Below are 24,661 nucleotides of genomic sequence, written 5' to 3' on the forward strand. Positions count from 1 at the left end.
GAGGCAGGTGACTAGTGGGGTGCCTCAGGGATCTGTGTTGGGTCCTTTGTTGTTTGTCATGTACATCAATGATCTAGATGAAGGTGTGGTAAATTGGATTAGTAAGTATGCAGATGATACCAAGATAGAGGGTGTTGTGGATAATGAAGAGGATTTCCAAAGTCTACAGAGTGATTTAGGCCATTTGGAAAAATAGGCTGAAAGATGGCAGATGTAGTTTAATGCTGATAAATGTGAGGTGCTACACCTTGGCAGGACAAATCAAAATAGGACGTACATGGTAAATGGTAGGGAATTGAAGAATACAGTTGAACAGAGGGATCTGGGAATAACCGTGCATAGTTCCTTGAAGGTGGAATCTCATATGGATAGGGTGGTAAAGAAAGCTTTTGGTATGCTAGCCTTTACAAATCTGGAGTATGGTGTACAATTTTGGTCGCCCAATTGTAGGAAGGATGTCAACAAAATAGAGAAAGTACAGAGGAGATTTACTAGAATGTTGCCTGGGTTTCAACAACTAAGTTACCGAGATAGGTTGAATAAGTTAGGTCTTTATTCTCCGGAGCGCAGAAGGTTAAGGGGGGACTTGATAGAGGTCTTTAAAATGATGAGAGGGATAGACAGAGTTGATGTGGACAAGCTTTTCCCTTTGAGAATAGGGAAGATTCAAACAAGAGGACATGACTTCAGAATTAAGGGACAGAAGTTTAGGGGTAACATGAGGGGGAACTTCTTTACTCAGAGAGTGGTAGCGTTGTGGAATGAGCTTTCAGTGGAAGTGGTGGCGGCAGGTTCGTTGGTATCATTTAAAAATAAATTGGATAGGTATATGGATGAGAAGAGAATGGAGGGTTATGGTATGAGTGCAGGCAGGTGGGACTAAGGGAAAAAAGTTGTTCGGCACGGACTTGTAGGGCCGAGATGGCCTGTTTCCGTGCTGTAATTGTTATATGGTTATATATATGGTTATATATTGTTGTTCATCAGTTTTCTGAAACTTTTCTTCCAGCTATGTTATGACATCTTATTTCTTTTACAATAAATGTTTAATCTGCTGATATGGTAGGAATGAGGTGTTTCAAACAAAATGCTACATTGTTCGTTGTTCTTGGTCCTCCAAAATATTCCAAATGGAATTTAAACTGGAGGTGGTGAAGGGAGGGATTAAGCCAGAAAGGGTTATTGGGAAGAAAGAGCTACTTTAAATTTAGTTGCATCTGGTTGGGTAACTATAGTTGGGTGGAGATTATTCCATGCTTTAATTGTACGTGGGAAGAACCAATTGCTGTACACATCTGTCTTTGTAGCTGGGATCACAAATTGGATCGAATGCCCTCGTCTGCTCCTAATTGGTTTGGGTTTGGTGTAGGTCTTGTAATCTATGTCGAGCTGACCATTTAACATGTTTAATCTGCCACACAAATTATTGAAATTATGCGATGGGATAAATAAATGCCAAATGGATCATGGATTACTCAGGATCTTCACACTTCCATTATACTATGAATCATTGCAGTATTTTTTTAATCTCCAAAACCCTACTTATTTTTTAATCTCCAAAATCCCACTCATTCAGGGGGGAGTTACTTTTCGCCAAACACGTTAGTTTGTTCTTCGTTTCAAATTGATGGTTTAGAAAGATAGAAACATAGAAAAATAGGTGCAAGAGTAGGCCGTTCGGCCCTTGGAGCCATTCAATATGATCATGGTAGATCATCTAAAATCATCTAAATTCCTGCTTTTCCCCCATATCCCTTAATTCCTTTGGCCCTAAGAGCTAAATCTAACTGTTACACTGCTTCTGAAAAGTTGTTTTTTAATTCCACATTTAATACATCATGCACAAAAATATCTTCTAACAGACCATTGAGATAATTACAAATGTAGAAATGACTGGTGAGGATCACATCGATAAGAATGCAAGTCAGGAGCAAGATTGAATTTGGCACTTAATGTACAAAATGTTATCCAATGGAGAAAAGTGAAAACAGCAGACAATCTCAACTGCTCTGCTTATCACCTCTCATTTTCTTCTCTCGTTAAAAATTGATCAAAGTCATTATATTAAATGTATGTTTTGGAATGAGCTGATGACTGAGAATACCATTTATTTTTCAACCTCCCTCGCTCAATATCATACTGGCTGCAGTTGAACAAATTGTTGAATATAATAGCGATTGCTCTCTAGCCTACATTAGTAGAGTCATTCTGCTGAGTTACAGTATCTTCAACAAATAAAGGCTGCCATTGTAAGTATTGACGATAGTTATTCACCCAGTAGACAGGGCCTGTGCTTGCCGCTTCCATGATCCATGATTTGAGACATAATTGTACAGAAGAACCTATGAAGTCTTTATTCACAAGTCACGCTGACAGAACGAAACATGCATGCAACAAAAGCTTTTCACTGTACCTCAGTACACGTGACAATAAACTAAACTGAACCGAAGAAAAGAAAGTTTAACACAAGCAGCCATAAACCTTGTGCTGAAAATCTGAGGAAACAAAGTTGCTTGTACACTGCTCCACAAATTTGATTCGTGTTCTGTGCAGTGCAGTCTGATTTCTGCAGCTTCTTATTGAACCTGCTGCTGTTTTTTTCCATACAGCGACTGCTCTCAATACTGGTCATAATGCTTTGGCATGTGCTCAAATGTTATTGGAATAAATCCCAGTCATGGCCACAGATGGCAGCCTTCCACTGCATGATTGGCATTTTCATTCATGGTTAAAAAAAAAGTGAGTAGCCTAAGTTTATATCACATCAATGAGGAAAACATTTTTCACACAGAGAGTGATGAATCTCTGGAATTCTCTGCCACAGAAGGTAGTTGAGGCCAGTTCATTGGCTATATTTAAGAGGGAGTTAGATGTGGCCCTTGTGGCGAAAGGGATAAGGGGGTATGGAGAGAAGGCAGGTACAGGATACTGAGTTGAATGATCAGCCATGATCATATTGAATGGCGGTGCAGGATCGAAGGGCCGAATGGCCTACTCCTGCACCTATTTTCTATGATACTATGTTTCTATCAATGTAACAATTGTAACGTTTAAATACTATTTAAAATGTGACATGCATACCTGGAAAATTCATTTCAGAGATGGGTTAATTGGTTAAAGCCATGAAACAAAAGCAATTGAGAAGCGTGCAGGAAGGAACTGCAGACGCTAGTTTAAAGCAAAGATAGACACAAAAAGTGAAGTAACTCAGTGGGTCTGACGGCATCTCTGGAGAAAAGGAATAGGTGACGTTTTGGATCAGGGTCTCGTGAAGAAGGGTATGGACCTGAAACATAACCTATTCCTTTTCTCCCGAGAAGCTGTCTGACCCGCTGAGTTCCTCCAGCATGTTGTGTCTATCTAAAGCCAATTGAGAGATTGACGGACAGTTCTTGTGGTGTTAGAGTTAAAAAAGCCTTTGGCCCAACCTGTCCATGCCAACCATGGAGCTGTCTTTTGATAGTCCTATTTGCCTGTACTTGGCCCATATCACTAAACCTTTCCTATCCAAGTACCCATTTTTTAACAACTTTTAAACGTTGTCATTGTATTCGCCTCTGTTGCCAAGAAACTACAGTATATTCTACACCCTGACATTTTTCTCTTCACTTTACCTTTTGTACCCGAGTTTGATTGATTGCACTGGTATGTAGTATCATCCGATTTGATTGGATAACATGCAAACATGAGCTTTTCATCGTACTGCTGTATATGCAACAATAATAAACTTAAACCTACTTCACCTGGCAGCTTGATCCAAATACCCACGACCCTCCGTGGAAAACAAAATTGCCTCTCAGGTCCCTTTAAATCATACACCTCTCACTATAAACCTACATTCTCCCGTTTTAGACCCCTACTCTGAAAAAAGACTGAAAACCCATTACCCTCCATGATTTTATAAATCTCTCCAAGGTCAACCGTCAGTTTCCTTCACTCCAGGGAAAAAAAGTCTCAGCGTATCTATTCTCTCCTTACAACTCATGCCTTCCAGTCCCCGTAACATCATCTGGAATATTTTGCACCTTCTCCAGCTTAATTATATTACCAGTTTTTATTTTTAGAGTTTGTTGAAAGTTGTTTTAATGTTGCTCGGTTTGATTTGTGTGGAGGGAGAGGGTCGGGGGAAACATTTTTTCAAGTTCTTACCTTCCCGGAGATGAGATCAATTTTCGGATCACATTCTCCGGGCTGTGCGGCCTTCGATCGATGGAGCTGGAAGCCTCATCGGACTTTCGTGAGTCCCACTGCGGGGGGGGGGGGGGGGGGGGACGGTACTTACCGTCGGAGCTGATCCCTTGCCTTGGTTCGCTCCCACCGTGGAACCAACATCAAGGGCTCGCAGTCTCAGGTGAGGCAGAGTCGGGAGCTCCAACGCCGCAGAAGGTTCGTCCAGCCCCGACGCGCGGTTCGATCGCCCGGCGCGGGGAGCTGAAATCCCCCCGATGCGGGAGCAGATTGCCTCAACGGGGGCTCGAGGCCCACAACAGAGGAAGAGTTAAGGGAAAGGACTTGAACATTTATTTCGCCTTCCATCACAGTGAGGAATGTGTACGGGTCACTGTGGTGGATGTTCATGTTAAAATGTATTTTTTGATGATCAGTTGCTTTTAATTGTATGACTGACCTGGCCAATGAAATTCCTCATATGCTGCAAAATATACTTGGCAAATAAAATCTAATTCTGATTCTATGGTGATCAGAACTGCACACAATATTTCAGGTGCAGGCATACCAATGTCTTGTTACATATCATCAAACTATTGTACTCAATGCCATGTCTGATGAAGGCAAGTATGCTATACATCTTCTTTACCACCTTGTCTACCTGTGCCACCAATTTTAAGAAATATCTTTACCCACTTTCTGTTCTACAACACTTCCCAGGGCCCTGTCATTCACTGTATACAGTGGCTTGCAAAATATTTCATACCCCTTGAACTTTTCCACATTTTGTCACGTTACAACCACAAACGTAAATGTATTTTATTGGGATTTTATGTGATAGACCAACACAAAGTGGCGCATAATTGTGAAGTGGAAGGAAAATGATACGTGGTTTTCACATTGTTTTACAAATAAAAAACTGAAAAGTGTGGCGTGCAAAAGTATTCAGCCCCCTTTACTCTGATACCCCTAAATAAAATCCAGTGCAACCAATTGCCTTCAGAAGTCACCTAATTAGTAAATTAGTAAAAATGAGTCTACTTGTGTGTAATCTAATCTCAGTAGAAATACAGCTGTTCTGTGAAGGCCTCAGAGGTTTGTTAGAGAACATTAGTGAACAAACAGCATCATGAAGCCCAAGGAACACACAAGACAGGTCAGGGATAAAGTTGTGGAGAAGTTTAAAGCAGGGTTAGGTTATAAAAAAATATCCCAAGCTTTGAACATCTCACGGAGCACTGTTCAATCCATCATCCGAAAATGGAAAGAGTATGGCACAACTGCAAACCTACCAAGACATGGCCGTCCACCTAAACTGACAGGCCGGGCAAGGAGAGCATTGATCAGAGAAGCAGCCAAGAGGCCCATGGTAACTCTGGAGGAGCTGCAGAGATCCACAGCTCAGGTGGGAGAATCTGTCCATAGGACAACTATTAGTCGTGCACTCCACAAATCGGGCCTTTATGGAAGAGTGGCAAGAAGAAAGCCATTGATGAAAAAAAAAAGCCATAAGAAGTCCCGTTTGCAGTTTGCCACAAGCCATGTGGGGGACACAGCAAACATGTGGAGGAAGGTGCTCTGGTCAGATGAGACCAAAATTGAAGTTTTTGGATTAAATGCAAAACGCTATGTGTGGCGGAAAACTAACACTGCACATCACCCTGGACACACCATCCCCACTGTGAAACATGGTGGTGGCAGCATCATGCTGTGGGGATGCTTTTCTTCAGCAGGGACAGGGAAGCTGGTCAGAGTTGATGGGAAGATGGATGGAGCCAAATACAGGGCAATCTTGGAAGAAAACCTGTTAGAGTCTGCAAAAGACTTGAGACTGGGGCGGAGGTTCACCTTCCAGCAGGACAACGACCCTAAACATACAGCCAGAGCTACAATGGAATGGTTTAGATCAAAGCATATTCATGTGTTAGAATGGCCCAGGCAAAGTCCAGACCTAAATCCAATTGAGAATCTCTGGCAAGACTTGAAAATTGCTGTTCACAGACGCTCTCCATCCAATCTGACTGAGCTTGAGCTATTTTGCAAAGAAGAACGGGCAAAAAGTTCAGTCTCTAGATGTGCAATGCTGGTAGAGACATACCCCAAAAGACTTGCAGCTGTAATTGCAGCGAAAGGTGGTTCTACAAAGTATCGACTCGGGGGGGGCTGAATACTTTTGCACGCCACACTTTTCAGTTTTTTATTTGTAAAAAAATTTGAAAACCATGTATCATTTTCCTTCCACTTCACAATTATGTACCACTTTGTGTTGGTCTATCACATAAAATCCCAATAAAATACATTTACGTTTGTGGTTGTAACGTGACAAAATGTGGAAAAGTTCAAGGGGTATGAAAACTTTTGCAAGCCACTGTATGTGCAACCTTGATTCAACTTCCCAAAATATATTAATTCACATTTATCTGGGTTAAATTCCATTTGCCATTCCTTGAACCACTTTACCAGTTAATGTAGACACAAGGAACTGCAGATGCTGGTTTACAAAATAAGTGCTGGAGTAACTAACAGGGCAGGCAGCATCTTTGGATTATGTGGATTGGCAACACTTTGGCTCAGGACCCGTCTTCAGACTGATTATAGTGAGGGAGGGGAGGGAGAAGGGGACAAAAAGCTGGAAGATAGGTGGGGTGGGAGAAAGTCTGGCAAGTTCCAGGTGAATATGGTGAGTGGAGGTTTTTGGTTGGCAGACGGTTGGACAAAGGCCAGAGGTGTAAAAACAATAGTGTGAGATAAGGAGATGAGGCACGAATTGTGAAGCCAGAGGAAGGAATACAGGTGGAAGGGGGGGGGGGGGGGGGGGTGAGGAGCAGAAATAGGTATTCATCCAGGTGGACCACAGGTGCAGGTGTATGTTTGTAGTTAGTTACCTAAAATTGACACACTTGAATCCTTATTGCTATGGCAGTCCCAGTTGATATGCAGGAAGCTAAAATCACATATGTATATATTAGGTACACAAAAATGCTGGAGAAACTCAGCGGGTGCAGCAGCATCTATGGAGCGAAGGAAATAGGCAACGTTTCGGAACGAAACCCTTCTTCAGACTGTGTGTATATGTATATATTAGCTCATTATATCTATAGCTATCTACGATCTCCTTACATATTTGCTCCTCAAATTCACATTGATTTTTATGGGTCTATAACACAAAGATCAGATAGCTGTTCGTTTAGGGACAATGATCTAATAAAAACTACAAGAGAACATAAAGCAATCAGATTCGCATGCACCAGCCATGCAAGAAATTAAACAATAATGGGTCTAATAAAAGTAATGCTGGCATTCATCAGTCTTAGAATTGAGTGTGGAAGTTGGGACATTATGGTACAGTTGTTGTACAGGTGTTGGTGATGCCGCAGTTGGAGAATTAAGTTTAGATTTGGTCACTGCTACAGGAAAAAAATCCATTAAACTGGAAAGAGCATAGAGAAGGTTTATGAGGATGTTGTCAGGTCTCAATAGACAATGGGTGCAGGAGCAGGCCATTTGGCCCTTTGAACCAGCACCGCCATTCACTGTGGTCATGCCTGATCATCCACAATCAGTACCCTGTTCCAGCCTTCTCCCCATATCCCTTGCCTCCACTGCTTTCTGAGGCAGAGAATTTGCGTTGCGATGGGGACTCATAGCGGGAGCTCCTCTGCCGGGATCAGAGTCTCCGATCTCCGTTTGGCGACATCTCTGACTCCGGGCTGGGCTGGGTCTCTGACGCTTGGCTGGGCTGGGTCTCCGACTCCGGGCTGGGCTGGGTCTCCGACTCTGGGCTGGGCTGGGTCTCCGACGCTGGGCTGCTTCGGGTCGGGTCTCCGACCCAATCTCCCTCTGAAAATTGTGTCCGGTTGTAGACATCTACCGGCCATCCAGAGCCTCCCTAAGCTCCAGTAAAGATGCAATGGTAGAATAGAATAGAATAGAATGCAATTTATTGTCATTCAAACCTGGGTTTGAACGAAATATAATTTCTACAGTTTTTTACATTACAAAACAATCCAAGACCCACACTTAACATAGTTTACATAAACATCCATCACAGTGAGTCTCCAACATCTCCTCACTGTGATGGAAGGCAAAGTCTTTATCTCTTCCCTTTGTTCCTTCTCCCGTGGTTCAGCAGTCCAACTGCAGTGTCGAGGCGAACTGGGGCTCCGATGGTAAAACCCCGGTGGGCGATGGTAAGTCCTGAGGCCGTTTAAGCCACGCCGGGCGATGTTAGGCCCTGGCTCCATGTCCTTAAACCCGCGATTCCAGCGCGAGAAGTCGCCGTTGCGGAGCTCGGAAAAGCGGTCTCCCACCAGGGACCTGGAGCTCCCGATGTTCCCGTCCACCGGGTCTGCGGCCGGTGCCTCCGAACTCCAAAAGTCGGGTCGCAGCCGCGTGCCACGACAGCTCTTCCCGCTCCGAAGTTGGCCAGCTCCGCGATGTCAGTTCCGCAGGGTCTGCAACTGGAGCCCTCAGGTTAGCCCCGGCCGGAGGTCGACGCCGGCTCCACGATGTTAGGCCCAACGACATCCGAGACCCGACAGGGAATAGTCAGGTCCCCGCACAGGGAAGAGATTTAAAACGGTTTCCCCCACAGCCCCCCCACCACCCGCCACATATACACAGCTAAAAAAAATAATAAAAACTAACTCAAGCCATCCATTTAACAAGACAAAAATAAAAAAAGACAGACTGTAGTCGAGCCACTGCCGTTAGGCGCTGCCACTAACCCGATGGTGCAGGAAGGGGCAGTAGTGACAGGAGAAAAGAGAAATCCACGTGGCGCTGAACGGCAGGAGAGGAGATCGATCTGCGCACACGCAGTTTTTACGATTTTTCAAACCTCGCTAACTTTTACATTAGACCACTGATCGGAATAAAACTTGGTGCAATTGCAGCTCATGAGAACGGTGAGTAAGCTGGCGAAAAATCGTAGCTCTATCGCGTACTGTGTTTGCGCAAATAGAATGACCGCGCAAACCGGAAGATAACAAGATCTGAGCTTTAGATATGTATAGATATAGATTTTGACATTTACATGGGTAGGAAAAGGTTGTGAGGATATGGGCCAAATGTGGGTAAATGGAGCATAGATGGGGCAAATGCAGCATATATGGGACATTTTGGTTGGCATGGGCGAGTTGGGCCAAAGGTCAGTTTCCGTGCTGTATGACTAAGTCAAAGGCCAGTGTTTGTACCCCGTGTCCTGCTCCCTTTAATATTCATGTCTAGGTTACCCACTACTGCACCAACACTCTCAAATGCACCAATACAAACATGAAGAAAGGTTCCGACCTGATACGTCACCTGTTTCTTTTCCACCAGAGATGCTACATGACTGGCCGAGTTGCTCCAGAATTTGGTGTCTACCTTCAGTAAAAACCAGCACCTGCAGTTTCTTCGTACACTTTGATCAACAGTACTATTACTGTCAGACTGCAGCCACTGCAGTAGAGATTTTCCGATCAATCATAACATCATTAGATCAATGAAAGCACACCAACCTCAACATTCTACCGCATGACCACTTTTTTTTGTATTATGTGAACACTCAAGAGATATGTTATGTAAACCATTTTGGATCATTTCACACCATCCCAGAAATTTGGCAGGTGTAAAATTACAATGGAAAGGATGCATTTCCCTAATGCTCAGTTGAAATTAATCACAAGGTGCGTTATTGTGTTATTTTAGATCCAAATCCTGCTGGATGGCCACTCTGACACAGGAGAGCAAGGCAACTGGTCAAAGCAAGGTGAGTTTGAGATTGGTAGACACATAATGCTGGAGTAACTCAGCGGGTGAGGCAGCATCTCTGGAGAGAAGAAATGGCGAAGTTTCAGGTCGAGACCCTACTTCAGATTGATGTCAGGAGAGGGGGCGGGACAAAGATAGAATGTAGTGGGAGACAGTAAGACTAGTGGGAGAACCGGGAAGGGGGATAGAGAGAGAAAGCAAGGGCTATCTGAAGTTTGAGATTGCCTGTGGGGAGTTGGGATGGGGACTACTTGATGTAGTGGAAGGCTGTGTCTTCTGGACTTGCAGTAAAGCTTTCTGCACACACCGTAGGTTTTTGGCCCTCTACACCTACTTCTAGCATCAGGGTTTGCCAACCATAAACCCATTTGGTCCCCATGGGTTAAATAAAGATTCTGAAAGAATGGTTTGCTTCATTCCTTAAATCTTTGAGGGCTCATTAGTCACACAAGCTGGACGCAAAGTGCTGGAGTAACTCAGCATCTCTAGAGAAAAAGGATGGGTGATGTCTTGTGTCGGAACCCATCTCCAGACTTAGTCACACAAGATCTGGATTGAAAGCTAATTGAAAGCAGAATGGGTTTGGGGTCAGCCTCGGTCTTTAACAATGACTCGGTGTTATGGATTCATAACCGCTTGCTGATAGAAGACTGAAGTCTAGAAGTAGTGGAAAGGCATCATTCTAGCTGGAGGAACCTGTCCCTGCACAAGTTCTGCAGAGACCTGTGCTGTGACCTCTATTGTTTGTCTCCATTGCATGGAAATGATTCGGATACAAATATTAGTAACTTTGCAGGTGACACTCATATTACTAGAGTTGTGGAGGGTGAGTAAGGCTGTTAAAATATACAGCAGGATATAGATCAACTGCAGAAGTAGACAGAGAAAAGGCAGATAGTATTTAATCAGAGCTATTGTGAGGTCTTGCACTTTGGAAAGGCAAGTGTAAGGAGAAGGTATCCAATGATGGCAAGACCTTTAACAGCATTGACATGCAGAGGGATCTTGGACGTCTAAGTCCGTAACTCCCTGAAGATGGCAACACAAGTAGATAGAGTGGTGAAGAATGGCATACGGTATGCTTGCCTTCATTGGTTAGGGCAGGTTTAAAAGTGAAATGCCAGGCAAATGATTTTACACAGAGGGTGGCGAGTGCCTGGAACATGCTGCCAAGGGTGGTGGTGGAGGCAAATACAATAGTGGTGTTTAAGAGGCAATGAGATCGACACATGGATATGTAGGGAATGGATGGATGTTCGGCACAGAAATTGTGGGCCAAAGGTCTGTTCCTGTGCAGTATTTGTCTATGTTCTATGTTCCAAGCCAGGCTAGCTCGGAATCATGGTCTTCCTTCATTCCAGTAATGAAAACAGTTTATAAAGGGCTATTAGATGTTGTTTGGAAAGGGAGGTCAGATGGTAAGAGATGTAGTGTGATGGACAGAACATCTTGGCTTTGGAGCTGCCAAATGATTAACAGATTTTAGAAAGCACAGAAATATAAATGCAGAGGACCATCTCTCCAGAAGACAATGGAAATTATAATGTAATTAGAATTCATGTAACTACTATATACAAAGGGTAACTACAGTTTAGCAAAAAAACATCTTGCAGATTCATCAGTAAATAGACAAAAAATGCTGGAGTAACTCAGCAGGACAGGCAACATCTCTGGATAGAAGGAATGGGTGACGTTTCGGGTCGAGACCCTTCTTCAGACCGAGTCAGGAGAGAGGGAGATACCGAGGATATACCTGGACATCAGTAAAGTAGCATAATAGATTTTTATACCTAAATAGATATCATTTTAATCATAGGAGTCCTGCTGAAAATAACTCATTTAGATTTAGCAAACCTGGCCATAACCTAGTGATTCTTGTCATATGATACTTCTTTGATTACAATACAAAGATCTTTGCCAGTGGTATTAAATAATGTTACCCCATGTTGAAGCATATGAAGTCACTATAACTAAGAGTCATGCAATCCAACCACACTATCAGTTTTCTTCGAACAAGCTTGCCCCCCACCCCCCCATGCATTCTGAAAAATTGTTCTGTTAGGCACCTTGTCCACCAATTAATAAAACAGTAGTTCAAATAAAAGTACAGAATACCTTTGTCTTGGTGTGGAGACCCTTCAGATTAGTTTAGAGATAGAGTGCGGAATAGAGTTCGGAAACAGGCCTTCGGCCCACCGAGTCTACGCCAACCAGCTATCCCCATATACTACCACTACCCTACAAACTAGAAACAAAATTACAATCTTTACCGAAGCCAATTACCCCACAAACCTGTATGTCTTTGGAGTGTGGGAGGAAACCCAAGCATCTGGAGAAAACCCATGCAGTCACGTGGAGAACGTACAAACCCTACAGACAACACACATAGTCAGGATCGAATCCGGATCTCTGGTGCTGCAAGGCAGCAACTCTACCATTGTGCTACCAAGCCGCCCTACTGGCACTGGCATTGAGGGACAAAAATCAGACATACATCTCAAAAGATAGTTCTATGGTTATCAGAAATCATCTCACTTCAGTCGAGAACTGGACAGAAGCAAGGAAAGCAAAAATCAAATCGGTGCAGTTATTTGGGGACTAAAATCAATGTACATAATTATAGCACTGACTAATTTACTCCAACTTTTCAATTTACAGAAACGATCATTGAGACAACCATTGAGAGTGAGACAAGAGTGCAGACAATAGCTTGGATGGAATATAAATTGCACAAACAGAACACTCAAGGTCAGCATTGCAACCTATCTTGATCATTTGCCCTATGAACAAAGAACCCATAGCAACTTGTATATTTTTTATTGATAGAGGATATTGAACATCTTAGTGAGTATAAAATGGAATAAATCCTCATAGCCTGATGAAATATAACCCAGGTTCTTTGAGAGACAATGCAGGGGATATGCAGGGGCAATGATTGACATTTTCAAATCACCTCTGGCCACGAAGTGCCAGATGACTGGAGGGCAGCAAACACACATCTTTGAATAAGCCAAGAAATTTCAGGCCAGCGAGTCTAAAATCAGTGGTGGAGAAATTTTTGGGGGAAAAAATAAATAAATGAGGGACAGAATTAATTTAAGATTCAGAGTGTTTGCCCATTTTCTGAGAAAGTATTGTAGGTAGGTACTCTCGTGATATATTTACATTGTATTTAGATGAGAAATTGAAACTCCATGGCATAGAAGGCTACTGCTGATGGGCGGCACGGTGGTGCAGCGGTAGAGTTGCTGCCTTACAGCGAATGCAGCGCCGGAGACCCGGGGTTCGATCCTGACTACAGGTGCTGCCTGTACAGAGTTTGTACGTTCTCCCCGTGACCTGCGTGGGTTTTTTCTGAGTTCTTCTGTTTCCTCCCACACTCCAAAGACGTACAGGTTTGGTACGGTAAATGTAAAATTACTTAGCTTGGTAAATGTAAAAATTGTCCCTCGTGAAGGATAGTGTTAATATGCGGAGATCGCTGGTCGGCGCAGACCCCTTTGGGCCAAAGGGCCTGTTTCCACACGGTATCACTAAACTAAACTAAATACGTATTCGATGGCCAGTAAAAACATGATGGATCAAAGGGCCCGTTTCCATGCTGCACAACTCTGTGGGAATCCTAAATGTGAGTCTACAATTTACAGTATATTGCATGTCTTTCAGCAGGCACCTTCACATTTTATCTCCGTTTGCTGATATGCACTACATGCTTTACTTGTCATGTAGATCATAGAACAATGCAGCACAGGAACAGACCCTATGGCCCACAATGTCCTGCATTCTTTTCTTGTTCTGAAATAAACTTGAACCAGCGTTGGTCTTATATTACACCAACTATGAACCACTCTTTCAAAATTAATCTCCTACATTAACCAAACTATCCAAGAAACCACAGATCTACATCCTCCATATGAGAGAGATGTTGTGGAGGGTATTAACTAACAAGATATTTTCTTACTACTGACAACAGTGCACGACAGCATAAATATTGACATCCAGCCATATCTTTTGCAACATGATAAGCAGTAGCTTCTCTCCTATCATCTCAGTCCCCAGTTATCAGCGACGCTAACAATTAAAAGCAGTTGGCAAACAGACGCCAAATATAATCTGGGAATATAATCTAGCCCGAGGCTTCAATACCAGCATTATCAAGCGAGTATGGTAGCATTGAGAAAAAAAGCGATGCTAAACTAATACCCATCAAGGTCCAATTACATGCTCTACCAGATTCGAGTGAACTCACATTACTTTGCTCAATTTCCCACAACAACTTACTGGATGTCATAGAAACATTGCATGTCAGTTTTTACCGGGTCAATGAAATTAATAGTTGCGTAGGAAGGAATTGCAGATTCAGGTTTAAACCGAAGATAGACACAAAAAGCTGGAGTAACTCAGCGGGTCAGGCAGCATCCAAGGAGAAAAGGAATAGGTGACGTTTTGGGTCGAGACTCTTCTTCAGACTGAGAGGCGGGTGGAAAGGGAAACAAGGGATATAGACGGTGATATAGAGAAATATAGAATAAATGAATGAAAGATATGCAAAAAGGAATGATGATCAAACAAAGGTGGAGCCCACAATGGTCCATTATTGGCTGTGGGTTATGTGATAACAAGTTATACAGAGTCAAACTCAACAGGGTGACAGTGAAACTAGTATGATGATAAGGGTGGGGAAGGGATGGAGAGTGAGGTGGATGCATTTGAAGTTAGAGAAATCAATATTCATACTGAAGATAGACACAAAATGCTGGAGTAACTCAGCGGGCCAGTGTGTGAAGGAAGGAAGATAGATACTGATTTATATATTCATACCGCTGGGTTATAAAGCTGTCCAAGCAAAACACAAGGTGCTGTTCCTCCTATTCGTGTTTTGTCTCATTCTGACAACAGAGGAGGCCCAGGACAATGAGAGTTCACACCTGTAACAGTGGGTATAGTAGATGAGGTTGGAGGAGATGCAAGTGAACCTCTGCCTAACTTGATTTGAGGAAAGACATTCTTGCTTGAGGGAGTGCAGCGTAGGTTCATGATGTGAATTCCTGGGATGGCAGGACTGTCATATGATGAAAGAATGGATCGACTGGGCTTGTATTCAATGGAAATAAGAAGGATGAGAGGGAATTATATAGAAACATATAAAATTGTTAAGGGATTGGGCACGCTAGATGCAGGAAACATTTTCCTGATGTTGGGAGAGCCCAGAACCAAGGGCAACAGTTTAAGAATAAGCGGTAGGCCATTTCGAACTGAGACGAGGAAAAACATTTTCACACAAAATTTTTTGTGAATTTGTGGAATTCTCTGCCAAAGAAGGCAGTGGAGGCCATTTCACTGGATGCATTTTGAGAGTTAGATAGAGCTCTTAGGATAAGCGGAATCAAGGGATATCGGGAGAAGGCAAGAACAGGGCACTGATTGTGAATGACCAGCTATGATCACTTTGAATGGCAGTGCTGGTTCGAAGGGCCGAATAGCCTATTCCTGCACCTATTGTCTATGTATCTATGTATCAATAAAGGACTGTTGGGGTCTCTGGACACAGTCGAGGCAGGAAGTATAAGGACAGGTGTTGCATCCCCTGAGATTGCAGGGGAAGATACCTGGGGAGGTGATGGTTTGGGTGGGAAGGGATGAGTTAACCAGGGAGTTGCGGAGGGAACATACGTGTAAAGCAGAAAAGGGTGGAAATGGGAAGATGTGACGTGGTGGGATCCCGTTGGAGATGGCGAAAATGTCACTGGATTATGTGCTGTATGCAAGGGCTGATGGGGTGAAAGGTGAGGACTCGGTGGACTCTATCTGGGGAGAGGGGGAGCAAGAGCGGAGCTGTGGGTTGTGTGAAGTCTAGAACGTAAGAAACTGTTTCATGCTTTAATATATTTTATGCTTCCTGGTGACACACAGTCTTTTGCCACATCAAAGAACTGCCAGAAGGCGACAAGTGGTGACACACAGGGTTTGGTGCTGAGATCACAGATCATCACAATTTGTACTAATAATTTCGACCCTAGGATCAAAGAACAATTTCAAAATTTGTGGACGTTGAGAAAAAATTGAGGGATTGATCATTTATTTAATCAATCATCAAATGTATTTTAAAATAGATGTATGTGATGATGTGGTTTGGTGGTAAGCAGCAGCTCACTGTTTAAATAATTAATTTAAGTGGAATTTAAGTGGAATAGTGTAGAATAATTTGAGAGAGAAAACAGAACAAGGTTACACATTGGCTATTGATGCAAAATTTGACTCGAGCTTACATTTCCCACTTTACATACTTGTAGCTTACAAGATGTTCTGACCTTCTTAAAAACTTGTAGACGATAAAACCATAAGACATTAGAGCAGAATTAGGCAATTTGAATATACCTATGGTTCTGAATATGACGATGATACTTTGCTCTATAAAAATATAGACACAAAGTGCCGGAATAACTCAGTGGGTTATCATCCCCGGAGAAAAAGCACACGGCATTGGGGGTTCAGTATTGATGTGGATAGAGAACTGGCTGGCAAACAGGAAGCAAAGAGTAGGAGTAAACGGGTCCTTTTCACAATGGCAGGCAGTGACTAGTGGGGTACCCCAAGGCTCAGTACTGGGACCCCAGCTATTTACAATATATATTAATGATCTGGATGAGGGAATTGAAGGCAATATCTCCAAGTTTGCGGATGACACTAAGCTGGGGGGTAGTGTTAGGTGTGAGGTGCTAGGAGGCTGCAAGGTGACTTGGATAGGCTGGGTGAGTGGGCAAATGTTTGGCAGATGCAGTATAATGTGGATAAATGTGAGGTTATCCATTTTGGTGGCAAAAACGGGAAAGCAGACTATTATCTAAATGGTGGCCGATTGGGAAAGGGGGAGATGCAGCGAGACCTGGGTGTCATGGTACACCAGTCATTGAAGGTAGGCATGCAGGTGCAGCAGGCAGTAAAGAAAGCGAATGGTATGTTGGCTTTCATAGCAAGAGGATTTGAGTATAGGAGCAGGGAGGTTCTACTGCAGTTGTACAGGGTCTTGGTGAGACCACACCTGGAGTATTGCGTGCAGTTTTGGTCTCCAAATCTGAGGAAGGACATTATTGCCATAGAGGGAGTGCAGAGAAGGTTCACCAGACCGATTCCTGGGATGTCAGGACTGTCTTATGAAGAAAGACTGGATAGACTTGGTTTATACTCTCTAGAATTTAGGAGATTGAGAGGGGATCTTATAGAAACTTACAAAATTCTTAAGGGGTTGGACAGGCTAGATGCAGGAAGATTGTTCCCGATGTTGGGGAAGTCCAGGACAAGGGGTCACAGCTTAAGGATAAGGGGGAAATCCTTTAAAACCGAGATGAGGAGAACTTTTTTCACACAGAGAGTGGTGAATCTCTGGAACTCTCTGCCACAGAGGGTAGTTGAGGCCAGTTCATTGGCTATATTTAAGAGGGAGTTAGATGTGGCCCTTGTGGCCAAGGGGATAACCATATAACCATATAACAATTACAGCACGGAAACAGGCCATCTCGACCCTTCTAGTCCGTGCTGAACACATAATCTCCCCTAGTCCCATATACCTGTGCTCAGACCATAACCCTCCATTCCCTTCCCATCCATATAACTATCCAATTTATTTTTAAATGATAAAAACGAACCTGCCTCCACCACCTTCACTGGAAGCTCATTCCACACAGCTACCACTCTCTGAGTAAAGAAGTTCCCCCTCATGTTACCCCTAAACTTCAGTCCCTTAATTCTCATGTCATGTCCCCTTGTTTGAATCTTCCCTACTCTCAGTGGGAAAAGCTTTTCCACGTCAACTCTGTCTATCCCTCTCATCATTTTAAAAACCTCTATCAAGTCCCCCCTTAACCTTCTGCGCTCCAAAGAATAAAGCCCTAACTTGTTCAACCTTTCTCTGTAACTTAGTTGCTGAAACCCAGGCAACATTCTAGTAAATCTCCTCTGTACTCTCTCTATTTTGTTGACATCCTAAGATCAGAGGGTATGGAGAGAAGGCAGGCAGGGGATACTGAGTTGGATGATCAGCCATGATCATATTGAATGGCGGTGCAGGCTCGAAGGGCCGAATGGCCTACTCCTGCACCTAATTTCTATGTTTCTATGTTTCTAAAATGGATAGGTGACATTTTGAGTCTTTTCAGTCTTTCCTCTTGTTCTTATTTGTGGTGATGCTGTGAACATTCAGCAAATCCAATCACAGTGAGACACACAATTATATTGGAACATAACCAAGGTTAAATGAATTACATTACAAAAACAGATAGCATAGGCTTGTATCCTGAAGCATAGAAGATTAAGGGGTGCTTTAATTGCGATGTTTAGGAACATTAAATCAATCAATAGGATAGCTGGAGTTAATCCAATACCTCAGCTGGGAAACAAGAAGCAGGGCACATTACAAATGGAACAATGTTGTTCAGAAGTGATATCAGGTAGCTCATTGCCACACAACAGCTAATGATAATCTGGACATTTCCTCAAAAATCTGATACTTCTAGATCATTTAAAATTTTCAAAACAGGATGCGATAGATTTTTCTTTTGGACAAACCTTCTAAACCATATTTTAAATCACATCTATTTTGAAATTCATTTAATGATTGATTAAATAAATGATACACCCCTCTTTTTTTTGTGTGTTCATCCACATATTGAGAAATTGTTCTTTCGAAGTTGAAGGAATGCATCATGTCCACACTTACAGGCACATACTGTATGGATAAACACTAGAATGTGAACGTTAAGTTGGCACATTTAAGACAGTACATTGTTCCAGTGTCAGAACACCATCTTCGATGATCGGACTGTAGGTGTGAAGTAATCAAAATGTACAAGACCTTTCCACAGAGTTTACACAACTCCAAATCTGATGTTTGGATTAAAACCTCTGATAAAGTGCATGTGAATTGTAAAGACACAATAAGATAATATAATCCCTTGAAAGATAACCTTCCTGTGGGAATGTCACCAACAAAATTAATTAAAAGCCAAAAATACCAGATACTAGAAAGCTGAAAAAGAAAATAAATATTGGAAATACTGCACAAGTAAGCAGCATCTGTGGTGAGTGGAACATAGCTAACCCTTCTGAATTGTTTATCACCTTTCACAGACACTGGTCCTCTCTTCAGATGCTGCCTGACCTGCTGAGTATTTTCATCATTTTATATTCCTTGTCACCAAAAATCATTATATGATCATTTGTTACATCAGAGTTTTAGGGACATTGTTGCCAATAGAATGACGGCAAAACAGAATGGATACGTGTCAACACAATTCTTGGTATGCATGTCGCTTTTCATACCTGGAAATGTGTGCAAAATAAATATGTGCTTCATCTTTTTTAAATCCACCAATGGATTCAATCAGTGTCAGTGGTGTCAGTCAGCAAGATTTAATTGTGAAAAGAACATATTTAGAGTTAAAAGTTAAATTAAATGTCAGGTCCACTAGAGAAACTACCTTACAAACAGCAGCCCAGTTTACAGAATCAAATGTTCTCCACATTCTCCTTGCAGAATGTGGGAGGACAGGAACAAGGATGGAGCTTCTGGCTGCTACAACTATGGCAAGCGTGTCCAGGTTCAGCTCCTGAAGGACCGTGTTGGGGCACTGGAGAAGCAGCTGGATGACCTCAGGGCCATCCGGGAAAATGAGAGTTTCCTGGACAGGACCTACAGTGAGGTAGTCACGCCGAGGATACGGGAAGAACGAAGGTGTGAGATTGAGAGAAAGGGTGGTAACCGTGGAGTGCAGGAGCTGTGCCTAATAAAAACAGGTACACCATCTTGGGAACTATCGGGGGAGACGATGCTTCCAGTCCGAGCGGCGGACATGTCGGTGGCTCCAACCCTACAGATGGGACTTGACCGGCGAGATCAACATCGGGCAGAGCCATAGTGTTGGGTGACTCCTTTGTCCGAGGTGCGGTCTGGAGATTCTGTGGAGGCAAGTGAGACACGAGGATGGTCTGTTGCCTCCCTGGTGCCAGGGTTCAGGATGTCACAAACCAAATTCAGAACATCCTCGAGAGGGAAGGTGAACAGTCGGCAGTAGTTGTGCACGTGGGCACAAACGACATCGGGAAGAAGAGGAAGGAGGTTCTGCAATGTGAGTTCAGAGAGTTAGGAAGAAGACTGAAATGCCGGACTTCTATGGTGGTTATCTCTGGATTGCTTCCAGTACCTCGTGCTGGTGAGGACAGGAACAGGGAGATAGGGGATCTGAATGTGTGGCTGAGGGGCTGGTACAGAGAGCAAGGATTTAGATTTCTTGATCACTGGGATCTCTTCTGGGGTAGGGGCGACCTGTACAAAAGGGACGGGTTACACCTTAACTGGAGGATGATGGACGTACTGGCAGGCAGGTTTAGTGGACAGAATGGGCAGGGAGAGAGAAAAGATTGTTGGATTAAATTTTATATTTATTTTAATGCTAGAGGCCTGACAGGTCTAAGGGCATCAACAGGCAAGTGTGACTGGAATGCTGTGGACATTATGGAAACTTCCAGGGAGAGCTGGCTGACTGGAATTGATTTCATGGAAGGAAGCAGAAAATGATGGTGGAAGGGTGTTTTTCACACTGGAGCTTTGTGACTCGTGGTGTGCCTTAGGGATCTGTGCTGAGCCCATTGTTGTTTGTCATTTATATCAACGATTTGGATGAAAATGTAGAAGGCATGATTAGTAAGTTTGCTGATGACCATAAGTGGATAGTGAAGATCGTTATCAGTAATTACAGCATGATCATGATCAGTTGGACAAGTGGGCCGAAGAATGGGTGAATGGAGTTTAATGCAGATAACTGCAAGGGAAGTCAAACCAAGGCGGACCTTGACAGTGTATGACAGGGATCAGGGGAGTGTTGTAGAGTAGAGGGATCTAGGAGTGCAGGTACAGTGTTTCTTGAAACTGTCTTCACAAGGAAAGTGTGGTCATGAAGGCTTTTGGTACACTGGCTTTCATCAGCCAGGGTATTGAGTGTACAAGTTGTGTAGTTATGTAGGTTAGGCTGCATTGTGCGTATTCTATAAAGATATGGTCATACTTCTATAGAAAGGATGTAGTTAAGTTGGAAAGAGAAGATTTATGAGGATGCTGCCAGGAAGCGAGGGCTTGAGCTTTCGGGAGTATGGTTGAGTAGGCTAGGACTTTATTCCTTGGTGCGCAAGAGGATGAAAGATGATCTTATAGATGTGTATACGATCATGAGGGGAATAGATGGGGTGAATGCAGAATCATTTACCCAAAGCAGGGGAATCACAAACCAAGGGACATAGAGGGAAAAGATTTAATAGAAACCTGAGGGGCAACGTTTTTTCCCCATACACAGAGAGTGGCGAGTATATGCAATGAGCTGCCAGGAGGTAGTTATGGCATGTACTATAACAACATATAAAAGACATTTGAAAGGTACATGGATAGAAAAGGTTTAGAGGAATATGGGCCAAACATGGGCAGGTGGGACTAATGTAGATTGGACAATGTAGTGGTTGGCATGGGCAAGTTGGGCCAAAAGGCCTGTTTCCATGCTGTACGACTCTTATGATTTTGGTGATTTCGCACTTGGACTATCGTTAACAATTTTGCTATAGAAAAATCATTAAGTTGGAAAGTGCAAAGGTGTTGCCAGGACTCAAACATAGGAGTTTATTCGGAGAGGTTGGGCAAGCCAGGAGTATCGGAGACTGAGGGGTGACCTTAAAGAGATATATAAAATCTCAAGGGCCAGAGATAAGATAAATGCATACAATCTTTTTTAAATGGGAAATCAAAAACTTGAGGGCAGAGTTTTAATGTGAAAGCAGAAATATTTAATGGGGACCAAGGGGCAATTTCTTTACAGAGTTGCCACAGAAAGTAATTGAGGGAGCTATGATAACAACATGTAAAATATGTTTGATTGGTTCATGGATAGAAAAATGCACAGGGATATGAGCCAAACACAGGCAAATGGAACCTGCTTACATGGTCATCTTGGTCAGGGTGGATGAGTTGGGCTCAAGGGCCTGTACTGCACTGTATAATTCCGTGACTCTCTGTACTCTTTCCAGCTTAATCACTTTACAATACTGGGAATTTATTCACTGATTTATTGTTTCAATGATGTACACAAAAACAACAATAAAAAATATCAATGCCATTACTCAAAGTACAATTGAAATAAATTCCCAAGTTTTACATTTGTACTTCCCCTGATGGAACATTGAGTATTCAGCTTTTTTTTTTAATGTTTATTTGCCTTATGCCATTGATCTCATTGACATTCACAAAAGTTGCTGGCATAATTTCTGTAAAATCATTCAAATTTCCCCCCAAAAAATAAAAAATTCAATATTACAGCATTGTTTTTAATGCATTGTACACCGCAAATTTGAATTTTCATTTATATCCCCCGTAACAATATCTTGTAAATGTATTGATTTCTGCATTAGGTTCTGACCCTATTTCTGTTGAAAGCAATGCATTTGTCCACCAGTTGCAGAATTCACACAATTATCTTCATGAGCACAGAGCATATTATATATTACCTTTGAGGCGATGTGTCAAGACTTGTTCCAGAATGGCTGCAAAATTTGTAAATTCCGAACACGAATCATCAATGGTCTCAAAACAGGAGTGATCAATTAGAGTCTTAACAGAAAACCTGTAAAATACAAATTAGGCAAGTAAGGTACACATTGAATATGGACCAGGAGAGCACAGGATTAGGATTAAGCCCATCGGCCCACAATGCCCTGGCTGAACATGATGCCAAGTTAACCAAACCTCCTCTGCCTATATGTGATCGATGTACCTCCATTACCTGCACAAAAGCCTCTTAAATGTCAGTGTTTTCAACACCACCCCTGGCAGCATGATCCAGGCACTCACCACTGTGTTCAAATATTGTTCCTCACATCCGTTTTAATTTTGTCCTTTCTCATTTTAAAGCTATGCCCTCTAGTCGTTGACATTTTCACCCTGGGGAAAAAAGATTCTGACAGGGTACTCCAGATGCAGCTAACCAAAGTCCTCGAAAGCTGCAATATAACATCCTGACTCTTACACTCAATGTACCGACCTAATGAAAGCAAGTATACCATATGTCTTCTTTACCACTCTAACTTGTGTTGCCACTTTCATGGAGTTATGGACAGGGAACCAAAATCCCTCCACACATCAATGTTGTTAAGAGGTCATATGCTGAACTATACACTTTCCCCTTATGTTTAATCTCCCAAAATGCAACACCTCACACATGAACCCCACTCGGAGGGCCCACCCGGTAGACCCAGCTCGCCTGTCGTGGTCTCCTGTGGGACCGGGAACCCACCCGAAGGCTCGATAGAGTCTGCCCGTAGGCTCACAGTGGGCAAGATCTCGTCCAAAGGCTCACTGGACTGGTCCAGGAGTTCGGGAACCCACCCGAAGGCTCAGCAGACGGTGTAAGCGGGAGGAAGCTGGAGAAGTCAGATGCGAGGAGCGAGGACCTGAGTATTGCCTCCAGTGCCTTCAGGTTGTCTGCTGGAGGTGCCCCCGAGGCACAAAAATGGCCAGGTGAGGAGAGGAGAGGGACGTCGGTTTGTGGGAACTACGCCAGTACATCGAGCACGCAAGCCAACCAGACTTTGAATAATGGTGCCAAAAATTGCTCCATTTTGTTATACGCCCGCATATGTAATATATGCAAACATAATTTCACTGTGTAGTTGCATATTTGACAAATAAAGCACTATTGACTATAGACTATTGGGATTAGTTTTACTTCTTGTCTTAAAGAAAGGAACAATTGGCTACTCTCAAGGAGATTGCCCCAGGCAAGATAAATTACAAAGATCTCCATCAAGGCCCCTGTAATCTCCCTTGCATCTTTTTAGGATAGACTAGGATTTGGAAGAGAATGGGCTAGTTAGGGACAGTCAGCATGGCTTTGTCTGTAGGTCATGTCTTGTGAACTTGATTGATTGTTTTGAGAAGGCGAGCAGAGGGCAGGGCAATGGATTTTAGTAACGTATTTGATAAAGTCCCTCATAGTAGGCTGATCCAAAAGATTAGGATGCATGGGATCCATAGTGACTTCATATGGATTCTGAACTGGCTTACTAGTGGAAGTCAGAGGGTTGTGGTCAGTCAGATATGGATTGGCTACAGTAAACTGACGAAAAATGGAAAGTGGAGTTTAATCCAAGGAAGTGTTAGTTATTGCATTTTGGGGGGGACAAATGTATTAGGAAAATATATAGTTCTTGATACGACCCCTTAATAGCATTAATATGCAGAGGGATCTTGGGTCCATGTCAATAAATTGTGATAGATCTATCTGTGGGGATTTATCCACCCTAATGCCCTGCAAGAGCCCCAACATCACTCATTTCACCCTTGCCACAGTTAGCATGTATACAAGTCTAAAAAACCATGACAGCCAGGTTCAGGAACAGCTTCTTCCCAACAACCATCAGGCTATTGAACACTACAAACACTGACTTAATTTGGAACTATTTTGGTTGCATTTGAGACTTTGTGCATTTATTTTGTTTTGCCACTATTATTAGTTTTTTTAATTTATTAAACTTTTTTTTGCTTGTACATTTTGTTCTCTGTGGATACTGTGTTTACAAATATGTTATGCTGCTGCAAGTAAGAATATAATTGATCAGTTTTGGTGTGTATGACAATTAAACACTCTTGACTCTTGGAACACAGTCGTCAACGCATCTCATGATGAAACCAATGATGAGCGAGTAG

The 24,661-nt window shown here is 42.8% G+C and overlaps 1 protein-coding gene across 6 annotated transcripts in view; it reads right to left on the minus strand.

Moving 5' to 3' along the window:
• Window positions 1-24,661, minus strand: part of rundc3b (RUN domain containing 3b) — a 103,117-nt gene that overhangs the window by 42,606 nt on the left and 35,850 nt on the right. For all 6 annotated transcript variants that reach the window (XM_055655563.1, XM_055655554.1, XM_055655547.1 and 3 more), the window contains exon 2: window positions 22,465-22,580. In XM_055655563.1, the coding sequence (XP_055511538.1) occupies window positions 22,465-22,580 (116 nt within the window). The remainder of the gene's footprint in view (window positions 1-22,464; window positions 22,581-24,661) is intronic.

This window comes from Leucoraja erinacea, chromosome 2 (assembly GCF_028641065.1).
Source record: "Leucoraja erinacea ecotype New England chromosome 2, Leri_hhj_1, whole genome shotgun sequence".
Taxonomy (NCBI): domain Eukaryota; kingdom Metazoa; phylum Chordata; class Chondrichthyes; order Rajiformes; family Rajidae; genus Leucoraja; species Leucoraja erinaceus.